The sequence below is a fragment of the Aegilops tauschii genome, chromosome 6, assembly GCF_002575655.3.
Source record: "Aegilops tauschii subsp. strangulata cultivar AL8/78 chromosome 6, Aet v6.0, whole genome shotgun sequence".
Taxonomy (NCBI): Eukaryota; Viridiplantae; Streptophyta; class Magnoliopsida; order Poales; family Poaceae; genus Aegilops; species Aegilops tauschii.
Window position 1 is genome coordinate 496,370,301 of NC_053040.3, and position 23,074 is coordinate 496,393,374.

The 23,074-nt window shown below is 45.7% G+C and overlaps 1 protein-coding gene and 1 pseudogene across 1 annotated transcript; both read left to right on the plus strand.

Annotated features, from left to right (window-relative positions):
• Positions 1-517: 517 nt before the first annotated feature.
• LOC109731899 (monosaccharide-sensing protein 2-like) lies at positions 518-3,735 on the plus strand. Its single transcript, XM_020291075.3, has one exon. The coding sequence runs from the start codon at positions 592-594 to the stop codon at positions 2,770-2,772; it is 2,181 nt and encodes a 726-aa protein (XP_020146664.1). The 5' UTR covers positions 518-591; the 3' UTR covers positions 2,773-3,735.
• Positions 3,736-8,559: 4,824 nt separating this feature from the next.
• LOC109731896 (ribosome biogenesis protein BOP1 homolog) lies at positions 8,560-13,327 on the plus strand (annotated as a pseudogene).
• The last annotated feature ends 9,747 nt before the right edge of the window (positions 13,328-23,074 follow it).

A 23,074-nucleotide genomic window follows, 5' to 3' on the forward strand; every position in this document is an offset into this window, starting at 1 on the left:
ACATCGTCGGAAGCCTGAAACAAATCCAGGAATAATGCGAGTGAAAATGTACATGTATATTTTTGGAGCACAAACATACTGGTCTATTTTTCCCGATTTTTGTAACGTTTAACAAAAAAAGCATATTTTATTTTTCCATCTGCAGGGAGCTGCGTTTCGAATGTCACATGCTCGCTTTGTCGTACATGAAAAAAAAGGAGATAAGTGTACATCAACACATTAAGAAAACATGAAATTTATAAGCGAAATTTTTGACATGTCCACATTTTTTTCCAAGATCTGCACTTATGCTTAATTGTACTAGAAGCTAGCTAGGCTAGGCTGGTGACAGATGAGAGCGGCCAAGTGAAGAAAGTAGTCGGTGGCACCTTGTTCGCACGGCCGTGAAGATGGAAGACAACATGGCGACGACGACTTCCCGCCTCGTCATTTCCACCTCCACCTACCTCCGATCTCTTCTCACCACACGACTTCTAAGTTATATAGCTGATAGCACATCGCGCTCTGCATCCATCGATCAATTCATCTCCGATCGGTCCATCCAGCGGCCATTTTCCTTGCATATTGCCGGACGATCGAGCGGCAGCAAAGATGAGGGGGGCGGCGCTGGTGGCGCTGGCGGCGGCGCTGGGCAACATGCTGCAGGGGTGGGACAACGCCACCATAGCCGGCTCACTCCTCTACATCAAGCGCGACTTCGGCCTGCACGGCCAGCCCGCCCTCCAGGGCCTCCTCGTCGCCACCTCCCTCATCGGCGCCACCCTCATCACCACCTTCTCCGGCCCGCTCTCCGACCGCGTCGGCCGCCGCCCCATGCTCGTCGCCTCCTCCCTCCTCTACACGCTCGCGGGTCTGCTCATGCTCTGGTCCCCCACAGTCGGCGTGCTCCTCCTCGCCCGCCTCGTCGACGGCTTCGCTGTCGGCCTCGCCGTCACGCTCGTCCCTGTCTACATCTCTGAGACCGCGCCGCCCGAGGTCAGGGGCCTGCTCAGCACGCTCCCGCAGCTCACGGGGTCGACCGGCATGTTTCTCTCCTACTGCATGGTGTTCGCCATGACACTCGCGCCCAGCCCCAACTGGCGGGTCATGATGGGGGTGCTCGTCTTGCCATCGCTGGTCTACGTCGCCGTCACCGTGTTTTTTCTACCGGAGTCTCCGCGCTGGCTGGTGAGCAAGGGCCGGATGAAGGAGGCCCGGGTCGTGCTGCGGATGCTTAGGGGCCGCGAGGACGTCGACGGCGAGATGGCGCTCCTCGCCGAGGGCCTCGGCGCTGGCGGGGAGACTGCCATCGAGGAGTACATCGTCGGTCCGGCGCCTGAAGACGATGGCGGTGATCAAGCTGGTGCCGCCGTGAGGCTTTACGGGCCGGAGCGAGGGATGTCGTGGGTGGCACAACCGGTGCCGCTCGGCGGGCAGGGCAGCATGCTCTCCATGGGCATGTCGCGGCAGGGCAGCTTGCTCGGCAGCATCGCCGGGCTGTCGCGGATGGGCAGCATGCTCGACCACCTGCAGGACCCCGTAGTCGCGCTCCTCGGCGGCCTTCACGACATGAAGCCCGCCGCCGACGGCAACGGCAACACGCTTTTCACCAACTTTGGCAGCATGCTCAGCGCCCACGGAGGCATGGATTGGGACGAGGAGAACGCCGCGCCCAGCGATGATGATGACAAGACTACTGCCGGCGCCGGCGAAGACGACGTAGATGCCGAGGGCCTCCGCGCTCCACTGCTGGACATGCGGACGCAGAGCAGCATGACCGGCAGCGGGATCGGCGTGGGCCAGAGCCAGGCGACGAGCACCATGGGCATCGGCGGCGGGTGGCAGCTGGCGTGGAAGTGGACGGAGGACGTCGCGCCGGACGGCACGCGACAGAGCGCCGTCCAGAGGATGTACCTGCACGAGGAGCCGGGCGGCGACGGCCAACACGTGCACGCGGCGGCGCTGGTCAACCAGTCGGCGCTCTACAGCACCACCAATGACAACCTGCAGCCGGACGATCCGATCACCCCGATGGGCCCAGCGATGGTGCACCCGGCGTCGTGTCCGGCGGCAGAGAAACCGCGGTGGCGGGACCTGCTGGAGCCGGGCGTCCGGCACGCGTTGGTGTGCGGCGTGACAATCCAGATCCTACAACAGTTCTCCGGCATCAGCGGCATCCTCTACTACACGCCGCAGATCCTCGACCAGGCCGGCGTCAGCGTGCTCCTCTCCAACCTCGGCCTGACCTCCGACTCTGCCGCCATCCTCATCTCCGGCCTCACCACGCTCCTCATGCTCCCCGCCATTGCCGTCGCCATGCGGCTCATGGACGTGGCCGGCCGCCGGAGCCTCCTTCTCTGGACGATCCCAGTGCTGATTGTCTCCCTAGTGTCCCTGGTGACGGCGGACGTGCTCCCCTTGGCGACCACCCTGCACGCCGCCGTGTCGACCACGAGCATCATCATCTACATCTGCACGTTCGTCATGGGGTTCGGGCCCATCCCGGGCATCTTGTGCTCCGAGATCTTCCCGACGAGGGTGCGCGGAATGTGCATCGCCATCTGCTCCCTCGCCTTCTGGCTCAGCAACATCGCCGTCACCTACAGCATGCCGGTGATGCTCGACTACTTGGGGCTCACCGGGGTCTTCTCCATCTATGCCGCCGTGTGCTGTGTCGCGCTCGCCTTCGTCGCGCTTCGGGTGCCCGAGACCAAGGGCCTGCCGCTCGAGGTCATCGCCGAGTTCTTCAATGTCGCCTCCAAGGGCATGCCAAAGCTCGACCACGACGAATGAATCTCGCCGCGCGGAAGGATAATGATATTTTGCTTGAATTGTTGTTTGTGTGCCAAATGTATTTTGTGTGAGCGTCATTTCAAATTTTGGATGAACAAAACCATGGACAATGTGAGCACAATGGGGTACATAGATAGATGCGATGTAAAACCAAAATCTCAACAAAATCTGATTCCAAATTGGACCAAAGAAAAACTACAAATCATATTATTGATATTAACTACAGTAGTTCAAATTAAATGGTGGCATAAGCCCGTTGACACTATCACACATTTTGTTTTTGTTTCTTCCTTTCTTCTTCTCCTCGAAATGTAGTTTGTGCTTGGATTTAAATCATGTGAGTTTGTAAGATACAAATATCATGCGCATTATTTTTAAAATTTTCAAGTTAACTTAAATTTTTAAAGTTGTCTTTGTCTTTCTTCTATGTTCGTTGGGGAGGATACTGCAAGCAACTTATTAAATGTCGGAGGCGCCTCCAGCATCCGTTGTTGTTTATAGTTGTCGAGTTGGCTTTAAGAGCTTTACTACTAGTTCACAACTGAAAGAAAAACCTCATTTCCTTTTTAAAAAAAATCACATATGTTGGTGCTGATTTTCCACTCTTTCTTCGCTATACGTTTTTTTTCTCTATTTCTCTATCTATATGTACTACTTTAAAATTCCTTTTAATTCCAGGCGGAATGCTTAGTCCAATCTTCCATCCTTTTTCCTAAGCATCATTCTTGGAAAATCATTTTACCTTTTATTGACTTACCAAATGAATTTATGTTTCCTTTCATAAGCAAATAAATTACTACAAAATAAAATCCTAAAATTATTTAGGTACATATATCACGGACAGGATTTGGTAACATTTATTTTATGCAATCACATTAATATGGATACATAAATCACGACCAAGCGGTCAGCTTGATAAGCTACCTACAAAAATTTGCAATCAAAGGATACATAAATCACAGAATAACATACTACAATATTTATACTACATAGCAAAATAAGTGACTCAACTTTGTACTAACCTTAGTACAAAATTAATACAAAGTCGAGTCACTTATTTTGATATGGAGGGAGTAGTTTTTTTTTTGAGAATAGGGTAATTATCTAGTACATTTTTAAAGTGAGAGGGAGGGTCGCTGTTGAATCAGAAAAAACTTATAGTTTGGTACACTGGGCCGCTGCAAGCCCTGTACGAGAGTTGGGTCTCGAGTGGTTTGGATTTCCCCCGAGAATCCGGCCCCGGCCTGGCCCATCTGGTTTAATGGGCAAGCTCTCTCTTCATCTGAAAAAAATGCTCTCCTTTTCTTCCAGCACTCTTCCCCTTCCCCTCCGGCAGCGGCTGCCGGGGAATCCTATACAGCGCGCAGGTCACCCGCGAGCGACCTGGCGCGCGCCCCCCTTCGCGCACTGGCAATTCGTATGGGCGGCCCATTGTTGTATTTTCCTTTTGTTTTTCTTTATTTTTCTTTTTCCTTTTCGCTTTTGTTATATTTTTTGTTTTCCATTATCTTCTTTACTTTTTCACTTTTTTCGAATTTTCTTTTCAAATTCGTGAACATTTTTGTTCATCAAATTCAGAATTTGTTCATCAAATACAAAAATGTCGTCATTATTAATAAAATGATCGTAGAATTTTTCATCAAAATAAAATTATGTTCATTAAATCAAAAAATGTTCATTCTTTTGAAACCATGAAAAGTTTTGAATTCAAGAATTGTTCGTGACAATTCAAAGTTTTTGTAAAATTTTAGAACCTTTTTGTAATCCAGGATTATTTTAGCATGGAATAAAACAAAAACAAGAAATAAAAAAAATGAAAAGTAAAAAGGGAAATGAAAAATGGCGCGGGGGTGGGGGGATTGGCGGAGCGCGTTTCCGCGACTTTCGGCGCCCAGATCGCCAAATAGGGGCACCCGCGGCCGCTTCCAAGGCTCCACCACCCCCACGGCACCACCCAAACCCTTTGCCTCCTCGTTCGGGATGGGGCTCTCCAAAGGAGAAGACAAGCCCGAACTGTCGCACGACGGAGAAGACAACACCGTCCTGTCCCCCGACGAATCGCCCTAGAGCGACAAGGCCTCGTCCAAGGAGGACGACGATGTGGTGCCCCACCCCATTTCTCCTCGCGTCCTCCACTTCCCACTTTGATTCTAATCCACTATCACGCTTATTTTTCTTCAGATTAGCACTGATGAGTCGTTCGGGCTGCTGCAGGGCTCGCTGTCTTTCGAGGATAGCGGCGACATGTATGATTGGTGCTGATTTTCTCTCTCTCTCTCTTTTTGATATAGGGTTGTCTTTTTTTCAAAAAGAGAGAGTGAGGGTTGGTGCTGAATAAAAAAATCTTAAAAATTCGTGCCCTGGGCCGGTGCAAGCCTTTAAGATTTGGGTTTCGTTCAAGTGGTTTGAATTGCAACTTGAAAAGGTAGGTCGTTACACTAGACGTTATTACCATGCGCCATGCCGAAGTCGGCTCAGCTTTCAACGGCAACAGCACCTCCCCTTCCTCGCTGCCGGTAGTAGCCGATGTACTAGATCTCCATATGACCGGTTACTGCCCTCCCTGTTAGCACACAGTTGCAACCGCCTGTAGCCACCACCATCCCGCTGTGAGCCACAACAGACCCCACTCAATAGGCCGGTCAGACTGAAGAACGAGGGTGTCGTGACCACAGTAGCATCGCCCGACCATCACTGGCTACCCGCGCAGCCACTGGCAGCCATACCACCACCGTCCCGAGGCCGTTGGCCAGGGATCCAAGCTCCGCCTCGCGCATGCCCGACATCCAGGGCCGCAGCCGCGCTCCAGATCGAAGATCTCCCATCGGGATGAGGAGACGAGGGTCTGCCGACCGTCGTCCATCGGACAAAGCGTGCACACACACATTGCTAGTCCATTGTTGAATCCAAAAGTACATTACCAATGAATAGGAAATAAGAAAGCAATGCTAATGATTAGAAGGTAAATCATATGTAAACACCTAATCTATACCTACTAATAAAAGAAATAGGTATTCTTAGTCTATTTTGCTATTTTATAGAAAACACCTTAATGTTTCTGACATTAAATCCGCACTACATATCAAATGTTTTTTTAAAATACTCATATCTTCTAAACCGTAACTCCAAATTTAACATCTTATATATGGAATTTGATTAGAAAAATATGTAGAATCTAAATATGATATTATTGTACATGTTAACAATTTTTTTTAAAAAAATACCATCTAGGCTGCAATATTAATCAACAATGCATATCCATATTTTTTTCATACCGGTACTGATTCAGAATGGGGATGAACACCTCAACAAAATCTGGATTGGACATGAAATTGAAGATAAATTTGCTAGAGACCCCAATAAACAAGGACATGCATGACATGAAATAAAAGAAGGACCCAACAAATATGGGATGTCCGCTATAAAAGAAATAAAAGAGAAAATGCAGAGGAGATCCGATAAAGATGAGATGTTGCACTATTCTCCTATATATAAGAAGAAGAAAGAGAGGACATGCATGAAAAATGTAAAAAGGAGGCATGCATGACAAAAAATAAAATAAAAGACAAGTTTGATAAGATATAAATAGTGATGAAACAGTTACCAATACTTATGATATGTATGGCAAGAAATAGTGATGAAATAGGGGCGCATCTACCTGCGTCCACAGGACACCATACAAAAATATTTTTTCAGACAAAAAAAATCTCTTTTTATGATTAAAAAATCATGTATCTTTTTAACAACCTTTTTAACAAGTATTCATGTATTTAATAAATATGCATGTGAAAAAAAGTGTTCAAGAGTTAGCCTAAGTTGGTGATTCTTAAACTGAAAACTAGCATTGATGCACACGTTTGTTTTTGTCGTTTTTCTTTACACACTCATAACAACACCCCCATTCTGAAAATGACATGAATAAATGAATGATCACTTGCCCGTTTCTTTGTACGAATTAAATCTACATACAAGCCGTGTTGAAATAGAACACCTGTAGAATTTTAAACTGCACTTTTATAGGTTAAAACCATCTTTGTTTGGGTCGTAGCTACAAATTCTCAGATTATAGACCATCTTTTGTAAATTAAGAGCGCGTGGTATTTTTTCTCCCATTGCAACGCAAGGGCATTTTTGCTAGTATATACTCAGTAATATATTTACTTACATATGTGATAGTAAAAATATATTGAAAACTCTACCAAGATATTTGATAGATTGTATGTTCTACAACTCCCGATAGATATAATCATAGTGAACTTGAACACATATACCACTATTGTTATTCTAATTGGCAAAACTAATATTTGAATGCATGCTTGCTTGAATTTTTTTCTCATATCTAGAGTGGTTAGTTAACGAATATATAATTATGGGAAATAAATACAAAAGAATAAAAAACATAAATTTGGTTGCAAATTTGTGTTTAAGCATGATAAGTGTATGTAGAAAGAAAATTATTATTATCATAGAACAAAAAATATTTATCTTTGTAACTAATGGGTTATTATGTGGTTCATTTTGCAAATATTTTGAAAAAATTGTACACTATTTAAGATCCTATTTTCACTAACTAAAATTTAGTATAAAAAAGTGAAATATTTAATCAAAAATTGCCTACTCACGTCGAAAGGCGAGGCCGCTGGCCTGTTGCCGCCGGAGCGCTCTGTCCTACGTCATAGTGCTGCTGCTGCTCGCCGCGGCCTTCTGCCACTAGAATGCCCCGCCCTCCGGGGTACACCATGTGCTCCTCAAACCTATTTGACCACTTGGCACAAGTATAAAAAAAAATATTAGTTTGGGCATGAGTAAGAACACACTCCGGGTGCCTGAGAGCAAGTGTATGCTACTCGAGGTCATTGACGAGTTATTCAACGTCGGTGCCAAGGTCATGTTAAAGCTCGACCATGACGAATGAATCTTGCCACGCGGATGGAAAATAACATTTTGCTTGAATTTCTGTTGTTTATGCGACACATGTATTTTTTGTATGAATTATTTCTATTTTTGGATGAACAAAACCATGTAAAAAATGAGCGCAATTGAGTGCATAGATAGATGCGATGCAAAAACAAAATGTGAGAAAATTTCGATTCCAAATTGAACCAATGAAAATTAATATATTAAATTATTAATATTAACTATAGTTCAAATTAAATGGTGGCATGAGCCCGTTGACACTATCACACATTTTTCTTTTTACTTCTTCCTTTCTTCTTCTTGTTGAGATGTAATTTGTGCTTGGATTTGAATCATGCGACTTTGTAATATACAAATATCATGCGCATGATTTCAAATGTTTTCAAGATGATTTAGAACACGTGACTATAACAAGAAGTTTGTCATTTCTCTCAACTGCAACTTGTCCTTACCTTTCTTCTATGTTGGTGTGCGCGGATACTGGAGGCGCCTCCAGCATCCATTGTTGTTTATAGTTGTCGAGTTGTTTTCAAAGCTTTACTACTATACCACTGAAAGAAAGAAAAAGGCTAATTTTTCTCTCTTTTTTGGATGGAGCGTTTTTTTTAAAGAGAGAGAGTGAGGGTTGGTGCTAAATAAAAAAACTTATATTTTGGTGCCCTGGGCCGGTGCAAGCCCAATACGAGAGTTGGGTTTCGTTCAAGTAGTTTGAATTTCCCAGGAGAATCCTGCCCCTGTCCGGCCTGGCCCATGTGCTTTAATTGGCCTGCTCTCTTGGTCTGAACAAAAAAAATCTCTCCTTTTCTTCCCGCGGTGGCGGCAGCGGCGGCGGCCACACCACCTCCACCACTCGTAGCCTCCTCGTTCTGGATGGGGCTCCCCGACGGAGAAGACAAAGCCGACCTCTCCCCCGACGACTCGCCCTGGAGCGACAGCGACTGGTCCGAGGACGACGACGACGAGGTGGCCCGCCCCACTTCTCCACGTGTCCTCCACTTCCTACTTCGAGTCTGATCCATTATTACGCCTAATTTTCTTCGTATTAGCGCTGACGGGTAAACATATTGTAGAGCATAGGCTTCAGGACACCCCCTTATCTAGCCACTCATTTTTGCATCAAGATTCGTGCAAGTACTTTTCTCTTTTTTGTTTCTTCCATATAGAATAACATATGAACTTCAAACTTTACAGGACAACAAAACATTCTAACTAGAATGAGGGTAAAAACTTTCAGAATTTTTTGTGCATCATAAATACTAAAAATACTATTTTTAAATTATAAAAATCTCATTTCGTATATTTATGTTGGACCCAAAAATCTGAAAGTTTTTTCTCACATTCTAGTTAGAATGTTTTGATGTCTTGCAAAGTTTGAAGTTCATATGTTGTTTTATTTGGAAGAAACAAAAAGAGAAAATTTGATGTAGTAAGTTAGTTGTCTAGGACGGATCTCAAAGCAATGTTGGAGGGTAAGGATAAGGGGTGTCCAAAAGCCTGAGCTCTAAAAATCCATGTCCGCGCTGACGGGCTGTTCGGCCTGCTGCAGGGCTTGCTGTCGTTCGAGGACACCGGCGAGGTTTCCGACGCTGACTCCGACGGCCCGGAGGAGGAGGAGGAGAACGATGATCCCGCCGCGGCACAAGAGAGCGACTCCTCCGAGGACGAGGTGACTAGCGGCTCTGCTCTGATCAGCACCTGTCACACAAATTATTAGCTTGCAGCCGAACTGAAGATTGCATATGCATACTGATGCTGCTGGTTGCAGGTTGCGCCGCGCAACACCGTCGGCGACGTGCCGCTGGAGTGGTACAAGGACGAGGAGCACATCGGGTACGACATCTCCGGGAGTCTTTGTTCATCATAAGGTATAGAGTGAATTCCAGTTTTTACCCCTTAGTTTAACATTTTTGACACTAATTACCCCATTTAATAAATTTTCATCCTGATTACCCCATTTAGCAAATTTTTTGCCAGTTTTTACCCCAGTAATTCTTTGGAGAGCGATCTGCCAGCTAACACCCTGCCATCAGATTCCTCTTGGCATTTTTTCCAATGCCAGGACCAGTCACTTGGTTTATCCGCACCCGTTTTTTTCTCATGGCTGTCAGGCATATGTGTGCAGCACATCGCAGGAAAGACGATCAGTTATCTTGAGCGGTCAAGTACGTTCAATTTTGCATTGTGGGTTGTGGTTCATAGTTTTAATGTGATGATATTTTAGTTTTCTTCCTTATGCAAAACATCAGAGGAAGCATTTATTTTACGCTTTGGGAAATCATCAAATAAAAACATCACATTCTATTTTACAGATCTGCAGTGCTATTGTCGAACATGTGTTTTTTAGTTGGGCTCCAATGATGTGTGTTCATTTAAAATTAGTACTACCAGTTATTAACATAATAGGATGTGATTTTTTAATAGAAATGTATGCTTGGGCACTTCGGTAAAACATGATCTTTGCAACAAGGCTCTTAAAAATTAAAAGGGGTAAAAACAGTCAAGATTGCCACTAAATAGGGTAATTTGGATGAAAATTTGTTAAATAGGGTAACTAATGTCAAAAATGCTAAATTAGCGGGTAAAACCCAGAATTCACTCTAAGGTATAATACATTATTTGACATTGTGATGTTCTTTTGTGACGCATGATGATCATTTGACATTCCCACAGATAAACATTGATCCTGAGTCGCTCAAGCCGAAGTTACCTAGTAAAAAGGATCTGAAGGCCGTATCCAAAAACTTGTTACCTTGAGTTCAAGGGTCATAGTGGCCCAGTGAGGTCGCTGTCACTTGAAGCAACAGGGCAGTGGATAGCGTCAGGTATAGACTGTTGATACTGCGGGAAATGGTCTCATCATCTTGAGCATGTCATTGTCCTATGTTAAAATTCTTCTTTTCTGAAGGTTCATCTGATGGAACAATTCGTGTTTGGGAGGTTGAAACTGGCCGCTGTCTTAAGGTTTTCAATGTTGGTGCTGATGTCCACCATATCTCGTGGAATCCTTCACCTGACAGACCCATTCTGGCTGCTATTGTGTACGCCTTCTCCATTCCCATGTATACTATCTTTTTAGGTCTACGCATTCTTACCATTCATCTTATTTGCTGCAGTGGCCATGATCTTCTGCTTCTTAACGCTGAGGTGGGGGACAAGGCAGCTCCTTCACGTGGAGGAGCCAACTCCTGAGGAAGCTGATGGTAAGAGTAGCTGTCACTTAAACAGTTACTCTGCCTACCTTTTCACCGTGTTCCTAAATATTTTATTATATTGCAGGTGATAAAAAACCAGCTGTGAGGTGGGTGAAGAGTGACAAATTTGACGGAATCACATTGATTCATCATAAGGTATAGTACATTAATACTTAAGTATTAGTTATCATTCTCCTTTTAAATGAACATGGTTTTGGCTGCATCAACTGTGGAATGGCACCCGAAGGGAGACTATTTCACCACAGTTGTGCCAACCGATATCCTTTATTGAGGTATATTGTCTGCTTTGTTTAATTTATCAGTTCTGCATGAGCACTAACCAAGATGTTTTAAAAGGAAATTTCTCTAGTTTCAATCTTGCAGCTGCCATCCAACATTGTAACTATTATATACGAAGATGATCATTTGCAACGGCTCTCTGGTGTGCCCCCAGCCCCCCAGTAAAAATTGCTACTATTCTTTGTTTCAGGTAGGCATGCAAATTTGGAATCTTGACGGTACCCTCCGACCCTCTTTAGTTAAACTAGATGAACTAAATTTTTAGAATTCACTTCATTTCTGAAACTTTAGTTCATTTGGTTGAACTAACTAGGGTCGGAGGGTACCCTAAAGGTTTCAAATTTTCATCCCTAGTTTCAGGTTTGTGTGCTTGTTTTTTCATTAGCGGGGTGGGCTCTTTCAATTCATAGTTATGTGGATATGCATGTGCCAACAGTGTGTACACATATTCTTCAAGATCTATTTCTTCAGATTGTCTACCTTAATTCTTTTGTACGTGAATCAAGGGCTGTACTGTTGCACCAGCTCTCCAAGAAGCACTCTCACCACCCTTTCCGTAGACTGCCCGGACTCCCTGTTGCAGCAGTATTCCATCCAACTCAATAGATGTTCTTTGTTGCCACTAAGAAATTTGTTCAGATTTATGATCTTCAAAAGGCAGAGGTAGTCAAGAAGCTGGAGTCAGGTCTCCGTGAAATTTCCTCTATGCTACTTTACCAGTTGGTTCATATCGGCTTTGTTATTCTAAGCTGTAAACCAGTTGTTAGATTACTGGTAGTGCAATACTGTTTGTTGGATTTCCTTACTAATGGCTCTGCAATTCTTTCATGTAGGTGATAATGTTATTGTGGGAAGTAAAGATGGTAAATTGTGCTGGTTTGATACTGATCTATCTACAAAGCCATACAAGATGTTAAAGTAAGTCTCGATCTTCCTTTGGATACATTGCCAAGGATAGTGTTTAAGGCAGTTTTGATCCGGCCATCGATTACTCAAACCCCGTTATGATCCACATGCTTTGGTATATGATGTGACCACGGTTACTCCTTTACACCCGCCTTGAAAGTCATGCTGAACATTTATTTCCTTCTCGGTAGCACCACTATGCACATAAGTGTTCTCTATTAAATGTCAATGATTTGCATTGCTTAGTCTAATTTTGTGAATGACTTGTGCTGTATAAAAGGTTCCCATGTTTTTCCCGGTGCCTCGCTTTGAAATCCCAGTAGATACAATCCTGTGGGTAGTACCCACTAGTTATACTGTTCTGTCTGAATTTATATATCTTGTAGTAATTCATACTCTTTATTTCAGGAACCACTCGAAGGACATAACCAGTGTTACATTCCACCGGAGATATCCTCTTTCCGCCTCATCGTCGGAGGATTGTACAGCCTATGTATTCCACGGAATGGTCTACGCTGATCTTAACCAGAACCCACTTATCGTGCCGTTGGAGATTCTTCGTGGTCATTCGAGTTCAGATAGCAGAGGTACATTGCCATACATCATGTGGTTTCTGTAATTCAAATTATGTTGCATCTTTCTTTTGTAGATTATTGTTTGCACTCGTGGACATTCTGCAGTCCTTGTACCATATAATGCACATGTGTGCTGCGTCAATATGTTATGGAGTACTTTATGTTACGTCTTGCAACATACAGTAGATTGCTAATACAATAGTGTACCTGCTCTTGAATGTTTATTTGGTGCCTGGAATTTTTTTAGAACCGGTCAGTAATGGCACAGAATAGTATGTGTTGATTCAGTAATGTTGTAGATGCATGTGTATCGTTAAATTGAAATTGTTCACAAGGAAGAAAGCTAGATTCAGTCCATTGAACCGAGCAGCTAAGTACTTGGGCCCGCTTGTCGCAGATTCAAGATTTGAGCAGAATGAAATTTGTACGCATAGAAGGAAATACGTATTATATTACCTTTTCATGTTGCCAAAAGTTATATATTTTTGTTAATGATAATGGCAATGGCTATGATATACAAATATTGCAAGGCAAGTATCTGAACTATAATATGTTTTTGCTCTATTTTCTTCATGTGCAGGGGTTTTAGACTGCAAATTCTACCCGAGACAACCGTGGTTGTTCACTGCTGGCGCCGACTCAAAGATCAGGCTTTACTGCGAGTGAGACGACGATGCTTTGAAAGGAACATAGGATTCTAGCTAGTGATTTTGACACGATGATGACGTTGCCAAGAGAACCGGAGTCAAGAAGGAAGGATCATGTATGTCCCTGTTGCAGTTTGTGCTTGTTTTGTTTGCAGGTTGTCCTTGTTGCATCTTTTCTTATTATGTATAGGGCGCCTATTGGAAACCAGTTATTCTAGGAGTATTAATCGAGGTTGTAATTAATACCCCTTGCAATCCACGCATCCCTCGGCTTTCTCATGCAACCCCTTTTAACTTATTTGCGCCCCTTTTCACGCATGCATATCTCAATTCTTTCTTTTCAGCTTGTGGCACTCTGATTTGAAGTGCCCAAATATACCATAATTGTGGCACTTGATTTTCTTCCTATCAAATTTTTGGACGTGGAGTAGCTTCATCTTCTCGCCGGCCATCAAATTTCTCCATTGAGACTTGGTTCGATTCTCTCGTCGCGTCCTTCGAAATGACTGGCAAGATCTTCCAAGGTGAAACTCCGTCAAATTCTTGCCTAAATCGCTCTTACAATTCAGCTACCCAGGGTTAGAAATCCTCTACTGACTCGCCTTCGCTCATCTTCAGATCCTCTTATGTTTTCACTAGAAGCTGAAGATTAGCTTCCTTCATGCGACTACTTCCCTGATGGAGGACATTGATGATCTCCCAAGTTTCGGCTGTGGTATTCTTCCTGGACAGATGTCGCATGATGTCACTGGGTACAACTGAGAACATGGTGTTCAAGGATTGATGATCTTTGCGATATAGAGGGCCTCCTTTGTGTACTGATAGCCACCTGGATCGACGGGTCCCAAATTTCATGGGTTTCTAGGGCACTACATCATCATCGCCCAAAGGGCGTACTCGCTGCAATCAAGATTCTGGTAGATCACCAGCGGCGCCTGCCTGCTGCTTATCGCCGGATGAGCTCTGCCCATCAACGGTTTTTTGGTTCCCCCCGTCGTCGCCCATCCCTCACAAAGCTGTGAGGATCGGCAAGGCCCGGTTGACCAGATCGCCCCTGCACTCACGAAACAAAATGGTAGCACATTTATTTCCTTTTCGGTAGCACCACTATGTCCATAAGTGTTTTCTATTGGATATCAATGATTTCCACTGCTGAGTCTAGTTTTTTGAACGATTTGTGCCATAGAAAAATCTTGGCACATTTTCCTGGTTCTAGTTATTGCCTTGTTTTCTGAAATCCATTAGATACACTGATTGATTTGTTGCAGAGCCTTGAGATTGAAGCCTTAGTCGCTAGCCTCGTCTCCCTTGAGGTGGCCAGGTTCATCTCAGCAGCGGCGCTCCTCACGCCACCCGCTGCTACAGTTGATGTGGATGGGGTACTGTCGCGCATGCGCATGGGCTTTTTCTTATGGTGTTTATACTCTTATAGCTTTGCACCTGACAAGAGTGTGGTTAACTGGGGTGGTTAGAAGGTGCTTCTTTCAAATCTCGAGGTTTCCCCTTTCGCATATTTGTCCTACATACATTGTTATTTCTTTCTCCAACTAACAAGTGGGCTCCAAACACATTTGCGGCGGCATAGTCCACTCGTTTCGGACTTTTTCGATGCCACGTAGAAAATTCTCATTTGGATACGGTCTTGAGGTGAAAGACAATCAAGATTACGAAGGACACAGTACATACTTAAGGAATTTGAAAGTGAGGGTTTATTTTTGACGAGCTCTACAACTTTATGGTTTAAATCACACTTTACTCTAGCACGTACTACCTCCGTTTTGGTTTATTTGCCCTCCTCATATTTTGTGCCATATTTGATCATAGATTTAACTAACAAAATGTGAATGCAGGTCATAAAAAATTATATCGTTGGATTCGTATTTGAACATAGTTTCCAATGATACTATCTTTTGTGGCATGCATTAACATTTTGTTAAGTAAATCCATTGTCTAAATTTGACACAAAATACTAAGGGACCAATTAACCAGGACGGAGGTAGTAGTATATATGCATGCATGGTTTCCACCACGCACTCAACCATGTGCATGTGCAATTATCAAGGCTCAGCATACCAATTGGCCATCATCTCATGCACTTCCACTTTTGGTGCTACATGCATGCATGCATGCTCCTTTGAATGCGCCTGCCTCTACCTCTCCGACGTACTACTGTACTCGTACGTGTTTGCACTGCACATGGTGGCCAGGCCTACAATTATGATGATGTACTACGTAAGGAGTATCGAATTATTTTTCATGGTGGTCACAGATCTGTACTAACTGCAGATCAGTTATTTTTCATGTACAAGTGGCCACCGATCGACATGCACGCCGGCGTCCAGCCCCAACCTCTTCCTCTCATCCTACCAGTGCAAGATCAACGCTAGGAGTAATTCACATGCAGTTTATCAATTTGTTCCCCCATCAACTGAGCTAGTACTCCCTCAGCAAACTAATATAGTATTCCCTCCGTCCCATAATATAAGAGCGTTTTTAACACTATTATATATTACGGGACGGAGGGAGTAATACCGTTTATAAAAGTACTGATCTAAACGGTTTTATACTAGTTTACGGAGGGAGTACTAGCAGTTGTGTATGTTAGCACGACTTATCACACACGTTGCCTTCCGATGAAGATGAAGTAAAATAAAGCGAAAATAAAAGATGAAGTGAGGTATATAAATGACAAATCGGCGTGTTTAATTCTAGCTACTACTCCCTCCATTCCTAAATATAAGTCTTTTTAGAGATTCCAATAGGGGACTACATACAAAACAAAATGAGTGAATCTACACTCTAAAATATGTCTATATACATCCGTATGTACTTTTTATTGAATGAATTCTCTAAAAAAAGACATATATTTAGGACGGAGGGAGTAGTTCCAATCTGCCACAGGCACACGTCGCATAGGGGATAATAGTAGGTACTAGCATTGAGTAGATTAGTCTCACATAACGTGTGCAGTCGTCTCTACACAGTTACTTTCTTTTGCAGTCGTCTCTATACAGTTACAAAGAGAGACCACACGCCAAGACCAACGTCTTTGCCTCCCTGGCATGCAGTAGCTACTTCGTTCCAATCTGCCACAAAGAGGCACACGTTGTCTAGGAGATATGGTATTGGTAGGTACTAGCATTGAACCACACGTACTAGGTAGGAGTAGATCATTAGTGTCACATGACGTGGGCAGTCATCTCTATACAGTCACATTACCTTCTTCACGCCCACATCAGCCATGCAACTACCCCAACTAACAAGAAGGAACATCCAGGGTCGATTGATGAGTCATCTCCCTCTCTCAGCTACCGCTACTCTTCTCCTTCTCCCTATCCCTATAAAGCACACATATCCTTTCTTCTTCCTCTACCTCGCTCCATCGCTTCTCGCCTTGCTCTCTCTCCAAAAAATTCTTGTCATCCACAGCCCGAGGGCCGGCCCACAGCTATAGCCAACGGCCGGGCGTCGCACGCACGGAGGGGGGATACAACCGCCGTCTTCTCCGTGGTTTCCGGTTCCACCTCGGCCGCCGCCGAGTCCCATCAACGGCGTTGGGACGGCAGCTGAGTGGCACCGGTAACCACGCAGATGACGGCGACGTGATGCCCACGACCCACTGCGGCTAGAGATCAGGTGGCTGAATTTAAAATTTGGTTCACTCATTATTTTTCTTTTCTTACAACATGCTAAAAGTCTGTGCGCAGCGTGCTGCATGCATGCATGCAGATGCAGTCTCTGCGAGAGTAATCCAAATATACTATGCTGGTTCTAATTAGGTACTCCCTCCCCGTCTGTGAAAAGTGTATGTTTGGCTTTAAAATTTATTCACAAAAAAATATACTTCTATCTTTTCAATGCACTTTAAAGTAGAAAAATATACTTTTGTCTCATTATACGGTAATCAAAACCATGAGAAAAGTGTATGATTGGCATTACACGAAATGCAATAGCCATGTGCCCTTGCAGGTCATCAGCAGGCATTCGAGGAGCGCTCACAAGGGGCAGGTCTGCAGGAATCCTCGAGGTCACGCTCCTAGAGACAAAGCCAGGCAACCCGCATGAAGATAAGGAGCTTCCGTTCTCGAAGACCAACTACTCCAACTCCAAACATGCTTGGGGTCTACTAACGTTTTAATACACTGGGGGGTTACCTGTCTCAAGGGAGCCCGACAACAGTCCTGCCACGGGTTACCTGTCTCAAGGCCCACCAAGGAGCTAGGACAGGAAGGAGCCCGGAGGATCAGATAGGTATCTAGAGACCATCTTAGCCCCCAAGTCTACGCAGAGGCGGCCAAGATTTGATCTATCTCCTATAAAACTCTAGCCTCATCAGTTATGTAAGCTGGGGGCTATGGGGCTCTCGTGATCATCTACTTCCACAGACCTAGACTCCCGGTAGCATATCTCACCTCTCCATTGAAATCCCTCGCATGAGGTATACCTATCATGAGTACAAACACAAAGAAGGATGTAGGATATTACTCCGCACCTGAGGCCCGAACCAGGGTAAATTCTCTGTGCGACCTTTGTTCTGGTTCTTCCGGCCACACTCGCTACGCCTACCGAGCGCAGTGACAGATTTATGCACCGTTATTCTGCACCTGAGGATCTCGTTGGTTGGACCCCTTCTCCTTTGTCCAATCCCATCTACTTTTCACTGACCTGACTATGAGCTACATGATTTTTTCATGGTGCAACAATAATATCAAAGAAGGGACGTCAACGTCAACAGTTTTGTACTTCGTCAAGTAGATCGTCTTCCCACACCTCTCCTCCCGAGTACAATTCTGCAGAGAGGATCAAGAAGAGAATGTGAGGTCTTCTCCGCTTGCATTTCCCCCTTGACCCTATGTCTCGACCGGATATCGGGATGAGATCCTTGTTGAGAGGGAACGATTGTAAAGGCCCGGAGTTTTTCTCAAATTATAAAATGGATTGTCATCTTATTTTACCATCATCATGACATCTTCAACATTGCATTGGAAAGCATGTTAACTTTGTACTAGATTATCCAGATGTTTTTGTTAAACATTTAGCCCTATTTTCTATCGATGCTTCTCTAGAAAGGTGTTTAAGTCCCCACGTTGCTTTGACCTTCTACTTGAGACTCAACCAATACTTTGCACATGACCGTGTTATACCATTTAAAATTATTTTTCTAAATTTTAAATAAATTTTCTCAAACGAGTTGCACGTTTGTGGTCTTGTTATAGTATATCAAGGCTAAATGACAAATTTTGTCCAAATCAGAGTTCTTTTGATACGGGAATGATTGAATATGGAGGCACTAATAGTCGGGGTTCAATAAATAATAAGTTTGCAAAATAAAGTTTCTTTGGGCCAGCCCATCTCTCCTCTCTTCTAAGCAGCCCATCTGGCCCACCTAAACCCTCCAACACCTAACAAAACATCACCCCAACCCCTGCTATATAAGGAAGGGCATCCCTTACTAAAATGGTGAAACCCTAGCATCTACCCTCTTTTTCCACAACCAACCATCCTGCCGCCGCCCCTTGTCCTCCACCGAGCCACCAAGCCGCCGCCACACCACTCCACCTACGTTGCTGCCCCACGCAGCTAGCAGCAGCCACCGCACGCCAGATCTGCACGACCCATGTCTGGTCGAACGAACGCGAGGCCTCCATGCTCCGTCTTCCATATGGCCCCCGAGCCTAGATCTAGACCCGAGGGACCTTGACAGCCTCATGTTCCTCTCGGAGCTCCTCCCATTCCTTCCTCACCACCGAGTTATGGATTCTGTCGAAGACCGCTGCCTCACCTTCGCCATGCACCTTGCCGGTGAGCCTCCTGTAGGGTAACGCAGCAGAAAACAAAAATTTTCCGACCTACGCACCAGCCCAGGACCACTATGGAGACTGCATACAAGGTTTGATCTTTTTCGTTACCGACTCGTAGCGCAGCGGGAAGTAGAGTCGATGACGATCGGCGGTGCAGATCCCCGCAGCTAGGATTTACAACCTCCCAACCACGAGGATGTATACCCTCATCTGCTCCTCAGATAGCCCTCCGGGAGGCGGTCGAACAGCCCCCCGGACGGTGTGACGGACAGCCCTTCGGGAGGACCTTCGAAACTCGAACGGTCACTCGGACAACCCTTCGGGAGGACCTTCGAAACTCGGACGGTCACACGGACAGCCCTTCGGGAGGCACTCACGAACTAAGACCGAAACTACGATCTCTCTACAGAGTTGCACACATACGGTGTCATCTATCCGGCAGGGCTTCGCCGTCCAGAACTAGTTCCCACTGGAACCCAGACAGCCTTTCGGCTCTACGAAACTATTTTGCTGGGAGGGAGAGAGAAGCCAGATCATGCATGGCACTTGTATGTGAGAAGGGATGAGGTTTGGGCTGCCCACTCCTCCTCTATTTATAGGAAAGCCAAGGGGTAGGGATGGCTCACAAAAACCCAAAATGCCCATGCAAATGTCACACATGAAGGGCATAATGGGGAGTGAAGTGGAGCTCCATGGAGCCCCACACATGTGGCCGGCTGTAAGGGCATATTTATCCCTAAGTTGTTTTGGTGATTGATGACAATGCTTTTGCGGACTAATCGTGTGCGTTGAGTGTTTTTCAGAGATTCATTCTTTTGGCACGAGACGATTTCCTCCCATCGGAGCTTAAAGCGAAGACGGTGTAGTCCTTTCGGATTAGTTTGGTGGACTAGTTTCATAGGGATCACCGTACTATCAAGAGGGGGTCCGTTTTGGAAAGGCTAGGGTGGAATCATCACGTACACTTCCTTTGCCCCTCCCTCCGAGCCTTTCCGTTTCGATGATGGGCTTGGTTCTCCTTTCTTTGTGCCCTCCTTGGTCCCTGCGGTAGTACCGCGGGCCAGAGTGGTAGTACCGCTTGGGTGCTACAAGCGGTAGTACCGCTCTGGAGCGGTAGTACCGCCCAGAGCAGTAGTACCGCTAGTAGCCCCATGTGTGTACTATCTCTGGTCCCAGCGGTAGTACCGCGGGACGGAGCGGTAGTACCGCTTGGGTGCCACAAGCGGTAGTACCGCTCTGGGCGCGGTAGTACCGCTCCAGAGCAGTAGTACCGCTAGTGGCCCCAAGCTGTAGTACCGCGGTGGTCTCGTGCTAGTACCGCCTCGATTCGAGGGCTCCTTTTTCGTGTCGGGTTTTACGGTACTGGGCGCGGCTGTGGGGGGCCGTAGTACCGCTCCTGTGCGGTAGTACCGCCCTCCCTCCGCGGTAGTACCGCTGTGGGCCAAGCGGTAGTACCGCGCTTTGGGGCGGTAGTACCGCTTATAGTGGTAAGCGGTAGTACCGCTGGCACAGCGGTACTACTGCTCTCTTCGGGGCAGAAGGGGGGTAACGGTTGGTTTGTTCCCCCCACTATATAAAGGGGTCTTCTTCCCCAAAGTTGACTCACCTCTTCCCCCAAAAAGCTCCATTGTTGCTCCAAGCTCCATTTTCGCCCGATCTCTCTCCCTAGCCAATCAAACTTGTTGATTTGCTCGGGATTGGTTGAGAAGGCCACGATCTACACTTCCACCAAGAGAAATTTGATTCCCCCCACTTATCCCTAGCGGATCTTGTTACTCTTGGGTGTTTGAGCACCCTAGACGGTTGAGGTCACCGCGGAGCCATAGTCCATTGTGGTGAAGCTTTGTGGTGTCGTTGGGAGCCTCCAATTAAGTTGTGGAGATTGCCCCAACCTTGTTTGTAAAGGTCCGGTCGCCGCCTTCAAGGGCACCAATAGTGGAATCACGGCATCTCGCATTGTGTGAGGGCGTGAGGAGAATACGGTGGCCCTTGTGGCTTCTTGGGGAGCATTGTGCCTCCACACCGCTCCAACGGAGACGTACTTCCCCTCAAAAGGAAGGAACTTCGGTAACACATCCTCGTCTCCACCGGCTCCACTCTTGGTTATCTCGTTCCTTTACTTTCGCTAGTTTACTTGTGTTATATCTCTTCTTGCTTGCGTGCTTGTTGTCGTTGCATCATATAGGTTGCTCACTTAGTTGCATATCTAGACAACCTATTTTGATGCAAACTTTAATTTGGTAAAGAAAAGCTAAAAATTGTTAGTTGCCTATTCACCCCGCTCTAGTCAACTCTATCGATCCTTTCAATTGGTATCAGAGCCTCGTCTCTTTATTAAGGACTTTACCGTCCAAAGAGTATGGTTGACGTCGTAGACGGTGCGGAGGAGCACTCCGGTGAGAATCCAGTCTCGTCTACGGGAGATGGGGGAACCGCGGTCTCTCGTGAGGAATTCAATGTGGCGTTGGACACATTGAAAACCTCCATGACGACCAAGGTCGAAAGCATGTTGAATAAATTCTTAGAAGGGCTTAAACTTACCACCGCACCGTTGAAAGTGGGTGATCCCGCTAATAAGGTGACGGATGCTACCTCCGACAAGGGGGAAGCTTCGAGCGAGAGGGCTCCTTGTTCTAGTGATAAAAATGGGACCGGCATCTTTGCCCATGTGGAACCTCCACCTGTCTATGGTGGACCGCTCCCTTCCACTCATTTGAATCATGCCGGCCCGGCCCCTAAGATTGAGAAGAATGTAGATTTTGATTCTTGGGTCTATCGTTTTAAGCGTCATTTAAATCATGTGAACACTAACCTTTGGAGAATCATTGAAGAAGGTTTTTATCCGCATGACCGAAGTAACTTCACTCCTAGAGAAGTTGTGGATCATCAATTCAATGAGAATGCTCTCTTCATCATCCAAGAAGCAATCCCACCCGAAGATCTTCCTCATCTCCGGCCTTACACCGTGGCCAAAGATGCTTGGCTCCAAGTTGTTTCCCTCTATCGGGGAAGCGCAAGCATTCAACGCTCCAACTATGAAGTGGTGCAAGATGAAGCCGACGAGTTTGCAATGAAAGAAGATGAAGAACCTCGTGAGCTTTTTCGGAGAGTAACCAAACTCGCGGTCTCTCTCCGAGATCATGGAAGTAAGGACACGGATGACAATTGGATCAAGCGCAAATTCCTCAAGGCAATGATGCCCTACCACAAAGCCATGTCCTCCGTAATTCGTCAAAGGCCAGACTTCCACACCTTGTCATCAAGTGAAGTGTTGGATGAGTTTGTTGCTATGAGCATCTTGGACAAGACCGCCGACAATGCGGTTCTTCGCTCTCAAAGAGTAAAGAAGCCCAACCTTGCTCTAAAGGCCAAGGTTAGTATGGAGGAAGAGGATGAAGAGGAAGAAGAGGAGGGCAACCTCGAAGATACGAAGTATGCCTATCATGAACACATGGCTCTTGCCTCAAGGCAATTTTGGAGCAAGAAGAACACAAGGCCAAACTTCAACAAAAGCAACTCAAGTGGCGCAAAGGGCAAGCAACGGATGAGGACTTGCTTCAATTGTGGCAATGTGAGCCACTTTGTTGCGGAGTGCCCTTACGAGAAGAGGGAAGACAATGGTGGCAAGCTCATTAGAAAAGACAAGGCCAAGTCGTTCCCCAACAAGAGCAACTTCACCAAGAAGACTCCTCCCAAGGCGTTGGTGGTTCAAGAAGAGTACAATGAGGATGATGACGATGATGAAGATAGTGAGTCGGTTGCCATGGCCTCCGTTGCCATTGCGAAGACTCCACGGGTGTCTCTCTTCGACTCACCCAATGAGAACATCACCGCCAAGTGCCTCATGGCTAAAGCCACCAATAAGGTAACCTCCAACATCGAAACTACCATCATTAATCATCCTTCTTCGACGGATAGCATTGATGAACATGAGGGGACAAATGTGGAGGAAAATGAGTTTGAGA